Source organism: Leguminivora glycinivorella, chromosome 2, assembly GCF_023078275.1.
Source record: "Leguminivora glycinivorella isolate SPB_JAAS2020 chromosome 2, LegGlyc_1.1, whole genome shotgun sequence".
In the NCBI taxonomy this organism is placed as follows: Eukaryota; Metazoa; Arthropoda; class Insecta; order Lepidoptera; family Tortricidae; genus Leguminivora; species Leguminivora glycinivorella.
Genome location: NC_062972.1, coordinates 27,922,261 through 27,932,061, shown reverse-complemented (window position 1 = coordinate 27,932,061; position 9,801 = coordinate 27,922,261). Strand labels below are relative to the sequence as shown.

Below are 9,801 nucleotides of genomic sequence, written 5' to 3'. Positions count from 1 at the left end.
GAAATTAGTTTTAATTCTAACGGTTGAAATTCCATATTAAAATTATCTATAGGTACGTGTATTTGTTGCAATACGAGTAGGTAAGAAGATTAATAACCCTTATGAGTGGGCAATGGTTAATACTCTAATTTGGCTAACTTAATAATTGGTATCTGATGCTAGAAACTTGTTACAAACATTTCGGCACTGTACTATTTAGTACTTACTCATACTATTGAACTGAATATTATACTATTGAAGTCAAGATGAGTCAAGCAATAGATATATAATTCCCAGCTGAATACGCGATAAGTTGTTTACAAATGGTGCCATCTCGTCATCTCGTGACAATGACGCAATTTCCTAGTAACTCCGATACCAATACGCGACGAGTATCGAAAATAACTCAAGTTTGCAGTTGATCGTTAACCATAAACTATATGTACATATATGATATCACTAATACGTTCTATATAAATACGATCACACGTCTTTTTTTCTCATTTAAGCTTTAAGACAATATGAAGTCCATCGTCTTGTGTTGTTTAGTGTTCTCATTGGCTAACGCCAATGATATTCGTCTAGGCTTCGCTGATGGCCGTTCTACACGAATCTACAATGAAATAAAGGAAGCCAATCCAGCGTTATGGACAAGGACCGACCAAATCGTGATCAGTGCAGCGGGGAACAACGTGATCACTGAAATTTTGGTGACTGATCTAAGGCCGGATAAAGATGGTGAAGCGAACATTGTGAGCGGCGGGATCGGCGGGAAGACGGTGACCATCGGCCTCTCAAGCCCCTCCATTTTGAGGGGGTACAGGTTCGAGATTGAAGTGTTCGCTGCTGATCCGAATTTAAATGCTCGGTTTTACAGCAAAGGCGGCCGCAGTTATGACCCCTATCAGGAAAATGGACAATTTGCGCGAAAGTATTGATTTAATATGAGAATGTTTTTGCTATTAAAATTATTTATTTTTTAATGTGTTTAATTTTATTAATGCCACGAAGTTCCCGTTTTGTTTACAAGTATTCGTTGTTGGACTCCAACCGGCAATTAATTTGGTGTAAATATGTAATATAATGTAAATAGATTTAATTAATAATATTTGCATGCCTACTAGTATAAGGTATTGACATTATCTGGACATAACACTAATGATATTACCAACTTATCTGTACATAGTATTAAGCAAATAAAATAAATGTATTTCATTTCATTTCATTTCGTTTCAATGATAGTGACAGGGTGCCTTGATTTTACTTTTGTCTAATTGATTGTTTCAATTTTAATATTATTTTACTACAGTGTCGAAATATGTTGGTTCGTTTAATAAACTGAAATATATTATTGAGTTCAAACTATTCTGTATTGCAAAGAAACTCGTAACAAGACGAACATTATTTTGTTGTTACCTATTGGCAGTTACAAATTGGTGGGTAACGTCCTAATGTCCGAAGACGTGACATGAAATTCATGAACGTTATGAACAGAACAGTTGACATCATAATGTTTACTGCTTTCCCACCTTACTTCTTCGTAAATGTTAAATCTTCTTATGTAATGACAGTTATTTGCATTTTACCACGAGTCACTGTCAATGTCAAAACAGACATATTCGCTAGATTCGGCGAATATCCGCGACTACGTCTCTTTCATGGATGCAGCGTTGGAAACGCTAGCTAAAGTCAACCTATTCTAGGCAAAAATGTTAGATAATTATTGTAATTAGGTAGGTACTTAAGTCTTCTACGTTTAGGTATGGTAGGTATGAGAGTCATGATTATATTAAATACATGCGTGAAAGTAATGTAAGTAAGTACTGCTTACTGCTACAAAACGCTGCACGCTGCTTTATTTTTCCAAGTGTCACAATGAAATTGCATTGCCTGTTTGCCTACCTACTATATTTTTTCTTACCTCCTTGGCACTGGATACATAAAAACCACTTTTAACCAAGATTACATTTACATACACACTCATTTATAAGTCATTTAATCACAAAACAATTCAATCATTGCGTTGTTCACAATAAAACTACAACAAAATAATCTGTTAAACTCAACATTACTAACAAATATAAATATCTAATACCTATTTACAAAATGCACTATGCGCACATAAGTTGAAAAATCAATATCGTCCATAAACGGTCACCGTGAAGTTGAATCCACCGCCTCGCTGTGACTTCAACTTGATCTTCGCGAACCGCTGTCCAATGCCGCCAGCAGAGATCGACGGGTACCCTCCCGAGCCATCGTGGTCGTTGTCCTTAATGTGGATAGCTTTGATGTAGGCGAAGTTGTACCTCCCAGGTTCCGGGTATTCAATAATGCTGGTCCTCACAAAGAAAGGGAAGCCATATTTATATTCGTTGATCTTGTATAGCAAGACGTCTCCGTAGGTTGTCTGGCCGAGCACCAGATCATGGCTTTGGCAGGAGGAAGCCGCGAAGAGGCAGAGGAGTGACAAGACGGCTAGCGCGCGCATTTTGTTCGTTCGTTTTGAGGTGATAATTGGTCGCGCTCTTTTTTATATAAGATGGATGGGATTATCCAAGATGCAAATAGCTGTTATCTTAATTTTATCTCCTCTTAAGAGCGTTATAACATTTCGGCGTCGGGCGAAATTAGGTATTTTACCCGCCGCGCGAGCCCAATATGCCGACCCTTTCTAGCACGTCTTATCACTCGCTCGCACTACAATAATGGACAAAACAATCTTGATCCTTTCTATGGAATTTTGATAACAACCACAATCTACTATCTCGATATAAACTTTTGGTTTCTAATAAACATTATTTTGTACGAAAATACGAGAATATAGCGCGAAATAATATCAATTATGTTAAAATTTATTTAAAAAATTAAAGTAATAATTATAAAAGTAGATCCCATCCCAAATATTTGCTTTTGTTATATGATAAGTATTAGAGTAAAGTATATATTAATATGATGATAAAATAAGACAAATACAATTCTAATTACTTCAAGGTGGTGCTCAGGGTCTGATGATGGAGCCAGATGGTGGTCACCAATACCAATGAACAATATGACTATACAACTTCGTGGTTTACATGTCATTCTAGCATTTTCACTTTCACATTTCAAGTGCATATACCACGAGTATAGGTTTTCGGGTGTGCTGATTTAAAAATTAATGACCGATTTGGAATCTGACATTGCTGACTGTCACTTTGACACAAAAGTCATCATGGGTGTCGTAAAATAGGTTTTAGGGGGTGCTGATTCCAAAATTAATGACCAATGTGGAATCTGACATTGCTGACTGTCACTTTGACACAAAAGTCGTCATGGGTGTCGTCAAATAGGTTTGCGGGGGTGCTGATTCCAAAATTAATGAACAATGTGGAATCTGACATTGCTGACTGTCACTTTGACACAAAAGTCGTCATGGGTGTCGTCAAATAGGTTTGCGGGGGTGCTGATTCCAAAATTAATGAACAATGTGGAATCTGACATTGCTGACTGTCACTTTGACACAAAAGTCGTCATGGGTGTCGTAAAATAGGTTTTAGGGGGTGCTGATTCCAAAATTAATGACCAATGTGGAATCTGACATTGCTGACTGTCACTTTGACACAAAAGTCGTCATGGGTGTCGTCAAATAGGTTTGCGGGGGTGCTGATTCCAAAATTAATGAACAATGTGGAATCTGACATTGCTGACTGTCACTTTGACACAAAAGTCGTCATAGGTGTCGTAAAATTGGTTTTAGGGGGTGCTGATTCCAAAATTAATGACCAATGTGGAATCTGACATTGCTGACTGTCACTTTGACACAAAAGTCGTCATGGGTGTCGTCAAATAGGTTTGCGGGGGTGCTGATTCCAAAATTAATGAACAATGTGGAATCTGACATTGCTGACTGTCACTTTGACACAAAAGTCGTCATGGGTGTCGTAAAATTGGTTTTAGGGGGTGCTGATTCCAAAAATAATGACCAATGTGGAATCTAACATTGCTGACTGCCACTTTGACACAAAAGTCATCATGCGTGTCGTAAAATAGGTTTTAGGGGGTGCTGATTCCAAAAATAATGACTAATGTGGAATCTAACATTGCTGACTGTCACTTTGACACAAAAGTCATCATGGGTGTCGTCAAATAGGTTTCCGGAGGTGCTGATTTTAAAAATTAATGACCGATTTGGAATCTTGACATTGCTGACTGTCACTTTGACACAAAAGTCGTCATGGGTGTCGTCAAAAAGGTTTTCGGGGGTGCTGATTCCAAAATTAACGACTATTTTGGAATCTCACAGTGCTAATTGTCATTTTGACACAAAAGGAATCATGGGTGTAGTCAAATAGTTTTTAGGGGGTACTGATTCCAAAATTAATGAAATGATTTAAAAAGTAATGACCGATTTGGAACCTGACATTGCACAGTACCCCTGGAAACCTATTTGACGACACCCATAACGACTTTTATGTCAAAGTGACAGTCAGCAATGTCAGATTCCAAATTGATCATTAATATTGAGATCAGTACCCATGAAAACCTATTTGAAGACACCCATGATCACTTTTGTGTCAAAGTGACAGTCAACAGTGTCAGATTCCAAATTGGTCATTAGTTTTCAAACACCTCCGGATACCTATTTGACGACACCCATGACGACTTTTGTGTCAAAGTGACAGTCAGCAATGTCAGATTCCAAATTGGTCACTAATTTTGGAATCAGCACCCCTAAAACCTATTTTACGACACCCATGACGACTTTTGTGTCAAAGTGACAGTCAGAAATGTCAGATTGAACATTGGTCATTAATTTTGGAATCAGCACCCCTAAAACCTATTTTACGACACCCATGACGATTTTTGTGTCAGAGTGACAGTCAGCAATGAGTCAGATTGAACATTGGTCATTAATTTTGGAATCAGCACCCCTAAAACCTATTTTACGACACCCATGATGACTTTTGTGTCAAAGTGACAGTCAGCAATGTCAGATTCCACATTGGTCATTAATTTTGGAATCAGCACCCCTAAAACCTATTTTACGACACCCATGACGACTTTTGTGTCAAAGTGACAGTCAGCAATGTCAGATTCCAAATTGGTCATTAATTTTGGAATCAGCACCCCTAAAACCTATTTTACGACACCCATGACGACTTTTGTGTCAGAGTGACAGTCAGCAATGTCAGATTGAACATTGGTCATTAATTTTGGAATCAGCACCTCCTAAAACCTATTTTACGACACCCATGACGACTTTTGTGTCAAAGTGACAGTCAGCAATGTCAGATTCCACATTGGTCATTAATTTTGGAATCAGCACCCCTAAAACCTATTTTACGACACCCATGACGACTTTTGTGTCAAAGTGACAGTCAGCAATGTCAGATTCCAAATTGGTCATTAATTTTGGAATCAGCACCCCTAAAACCTATTTTACGACACCCATGACGACTTTTGTGTCAGAGTGACAGTCAGCAATGTCAGATTGAACATTGGTCATTAATTTTGGAATCAGCACCCCCTAAAACCTATTTTACGACACCCATGACGACTTTTGTGTCAAAGTGACAGTCAGCAATGTCAGATTCCACATTGGTCATTAATTTTGGAATCAGCACCCCTAAAACCTATTTTACGACACCCATGACGACTTTTGTGTCAAAGTGACAGTCAGCACTGTCAGATTCCAAATTGGTCATTCATTTTGTAATCAGCACCCCCTAAAACCTATTTTACGACACCCATGACGACTTTTGTGTCAGAGTGACAGTCAGCAATGTCAGATTGAACATTGGTCATTAATTTTGGAATCAGCACCCCCTAAAACCTATTTTACGACACCCATGACGACTTTTGTGTCAAAGTGACAGTCAGCAATGTCAGATTCCACATTGGTCATTAATTTTGGAATCAGCTCCCCCTAAAACCTATTTTACGACACCCATGATGACTTTTGTGTCAGACTGACAGTCAGCAATGGCAGATTGAACATTGGTCATTAATTTTGGAATCAGCACCCCCTAAAACCTATTTTACGACACCCATGACGACTTTTGTGTCAAAGTGACAGTCAGCAATGTCAGATTCCACATTGGTCATTAATTTTGGAATCAGCACCCCCTAAAACCTATTTTACGACACCCATGATGACTTTTGTGTCAAAGTGACAGTCAGCAATCTGAGGTACTACATATTCGTAATCTGAAAGTAATCAAGTCAATAATTTCAGTTATTTTGAATCGACTATGATTCCGAATTATTGGTAATAGTAATGATTGTATAGATGATTAGTGATTCCTTTACATGTAATGGTAATTTACCGTTTCACTTGATTACATTACAAGTAATCTGACACCCAGTAGTGTCAGATTACAAAGTAAAATCAAGTAATCGTGTAATCCGGAATCGATTACGATTTCCCCATCTCTGGGTTTAGTTATATGGTTCATTGGTACTGGTGACCACCATCTGGCTCCATCATCAGACCCTGAGTACCACCTCTTGTCAAAGGTCTTGTTGAGACGAACCCAACGAGCCTAAACACGAAGTCGTTTACTTACATGGTTCACTGGTACTGGTGACCACCTTCTGGCTCCATCATCAGATCCCGAGTACCATCTTGATGTGTCTTATCATCTTGACCGTATTGTAATTTTCACATTTTTATCATCACAACGTTGTAATACTTTAACATTCAAACATAACAAAGTATTACAAAAGCAAATATTTACGGATCTAGGATCAAATTCGTTGGTCGCTGTTTACACACACACAATGCGAGGATAGCCCGTGTAGAAACAAGGCGTCCGACCCACACAACAATAAATATTCTCGACGTTTGCGATGAAAACTCGGAGACCAAAGCGACATACGTCTTACCTGCTCGAGCTCCGGCGCGGCACTGAAATCGCAGGCGTCCGTCGCCGGTAAAATAGCGACAGGAAGGCTAGTTTTCAAAAAATTGGCAAAAAATCATGATAAAATATTATAACGACAAATGGATAACAGCAGTTTAAGCACATTGTGCAGATTATTTATATACTAAAATAACTTCGATAACATGTAGATTTTCGGAGAAATGATCACTTGTTTCGATGTATTTTCAAGACAAAATTGAGTTCGTTTTACTTTCAATTTCTCAATTTCAAAGGATTAAATGATAAATATTGTTTAATGGGCCTTAAGTACAAGATATTTGGAACTTAAATTTACCTCATTTATGAGAGTGATCTTATCAAATTGTACATAATAAGAGCTCCGAATTCTGTGCTTCACGCGGTTTTTCCTAAACGAGCATCAGAAAAACAATCATTACTAATTGAAAAAGCTTTTTTTTTCATATGTTTTTTATTTAACCGACAGTTAATAAGATGTTCTAACTGAAACAAGTACTTTCACTGTCTTTTAGTATGAGTAAAGTGTACAATTTTGTCGATAAATATTGTGCATTTTACAATATATCGCCTTTTTTTGTCATAGCGCTCTTAAGTTTTTGATAATGCATAATTATGCAATTTTATCATACGATCATGATCCTGACTTCAAATCGGATGATTCATATGCTACGTCGTTTGCTGTAAGCATCTTTAACATAAGTAATTAAGACATTAAATTTACAGCTCCGCTCTGAAGCCATGAGGCTTTACATAATGTTTTAGTCGAGTTTGTATAGTAATTTCAATTCGTATTGTGTCACGACTATATGAGAGCAACATGACTCATATGAGTCATGTTGCTCGAAAATAAATTAATAAAAATGTGTAATAAGACTTCCCGTGACCTATAAGGGGAACTGAATATATAAGTGATATTCTGCTGCGCATAGGCATCTAAATAATTCTAGCTTAATCACTTTTGGGCATCTATGGGTATATAAATTTACCCGAGGCCAAGGTTGTAAATGTATCGTGTATTAAATAATACTAAATTTGACGATTATCTACCAACATTTAGTAATAAAGTCAATTTTCAAGTTGTATCCCATTGAACCCTTATCTGTGGAGGCCACTTCAGGTCACGCGGTCATATTTTTAGTTTCTTAATTTGTCAACATGTTATTGGTTACTGGAGATTAAATTAAAAGCAACAATTAATTGGAAAATGAGTAAGCAATGTTTGTTTTCCTTATCAAATAGTAGTATAATTTGATAAGGATTGTGTCATACCTCTGTCATGTATGACAATATTTACTTATTGTTTAATATAGTAAACATGTATGTATTTAATGTAATTGTTGCGACAGCTTAAAAGGTTTCATTTCAAAAAACCTAGAAATAACGGTTTCTTTGTACCTACTTGGGCCATTTTTTTTAAAGTTGTCCACCCCACTTTTGTTTTTGATTTGGAAATTTTTATGTGGTTTCCACTCAGAATCGCGAGCTCTTTCAATCCTAATAGGAGAAAAAATGTGTCCCAAGGTTTTTCCCCATTCCGTTACCATTTTTTCATACATTTTGTACGGCGGTAACGGAATGGAAAGTTTGAAAAATGTATGGAAATCTTGGGACATTTTTTTCTCCTATCAGAATCGAAAGACCTCGCGATTCTGAGTATGATTCGCGAAAAAAATAACATTTACATTTATTTATAATGGCGTAAAGTTCTCGTAGACGTATTTTCCGCTTATACATATGTATTATTACTTACTAGCTTTATTTGACGTTCATATGCGCATTGTAATATGCCTACTTGAAAAATAAATATTTCATTTTACTATATTTGTGTTTATTAAGGAACTATGTTTATTTTAATCTTAGTAAATTAATATAACATATACACAAGAGATATGTCGACGTGCAGGAATAGCCAAATGTGCAATGGCTCGATTAGAGAAGCCGTGGAAAAACCGTGGTATTCGTCGGGCAACCAAGGTATTACGGCTGGTACGAGCGTTGGTCTTCTCCATCTTTATGTATGGCGCTTAAAGTTTTTTTTTGTTAGCCTATTTGAGTGTCCCACTGCTGGGCAAAGGCCTCTCCCCTGGCTCTCCATGACTCCCTGTTCTCTGTTTCCTCCGGCCAGTTCTTCAGAAAGGCGTCAAGATCGTTTCGCCATCTTTGCCTGGGCCTGCCCGGCCCACGCTTCTTCGTCGGCATCCACTTGGTGGCTATGTTAGCCCACCTATCCGGATGCATGCGATAGACGTGGCCGGCCCAGTCCCATTTAAGCCTGGCGGTTTTTTTGCCAACATCAGCAATGCGAGTTTTGGAGCGCAGCGTAGTGTTTCGGACTCGATCGGTCCTTTTGACACCTAGAATGCTGCGCTCCATAGCGCGTTGGCAAACCTTCAGTTTGGATTTCTGAATCTCTGTGAGTGACCATGTTTGGGCGCCGTAGGTTAAAACAAGCAGAATAAATATGTTGACGAGTTTTCGCTTGAGTGACAGTGGAAGGTTTCCCTTCATAAGCTCCTTCATGGACCAGTAGCTCTTCCAAGCGTTATCGACACGGCGTTCGACTTCTTTGTCTTGCCTGTTGCTGAAAGAGACTTGCTGGCCCATGTAAATATACTCGTCGACATATTGTATATTCTGCCCATCTACCTCGACCCTATACGTTTCTTGCTGTTGGTCATCACTTGTGTCTTTGCACGATTCATTCGAAGCCCAACCTGAAGTCTGAGTTGGAACTTTAAAACCCTAGATAGAAAAACGATTGATACTTTTGATATGTGGTGCTGGAGACGGATGCTCAGGATCACATGGACTGCTTTTAGAACAAACGAGTCAATACTGCTAGAATTGTTATAAAGAAAAACGAGTCAATATTTTTCAGAACTGAATACTTTCTTCGGGCATAATGCGTTCTCAATCTACACTCTCAAAGAGACATTCA

General features: G+C 38.0%; 3 protein-coding genes across 3 annotated transcripts in view; 2 read left to right on the top strand and 1 right to left on the bottom strand.

Moving 5' to 3' along the window:
* The window catches only part of LOC125234165 (protein Wnt-5b-like), an 81,188-nt gene that overhangs the window by 33,091 nt on the left and 38,296 nt on the right, over positions 1-9,801 (top strand). The window lies entirely within an intron of this gene.
* LOC125234196 lies at positions 399-1,199 on the top strand. Its single transcript, XM_048140405.1, has one exon. It carries the CDS (start codon positions 501-503, stop codon positions 915-917), a length of 417 nt encoding a protein of 138 aa, XP_047996362.1. The 5' UTR covers positions 399-500; the 3' UTR covers positions 918-1,199.
* Positions 1,960-2,498, bottom strand: LOC125234218 (probable salivary secreted peptide). The gene has a single exon (XM_048140428.1). The coding sequence runs from the start codon at positions 2,468-2,470 to the stop codon at positions 2,114-2,116; it is 357 nt and encodes a 118-aa protein (XP_047996385.1). The 5' UTR covers positions 2,471-2,498; the 3' UTR covers positions 1,960-2,113.

What these genes read in the sequence shown, in the direction of transcription:
- LOC125234196 (XM_048140405.1), top strand. Translation starts at nt 501, where the DNA reads ATGAAGTCCATCGTCTTGTGTTGTTTAGTGTTCTCATTGGCTAACGCC.
- LOC125234218 (XM_048140428.1), bottom strand. Translation starts at nt 2,470, where the DNA reads ATGCGCGCGCTAGCCGTCTTGTCACTCCTCTGCCTCTTCGCGGCTTCC.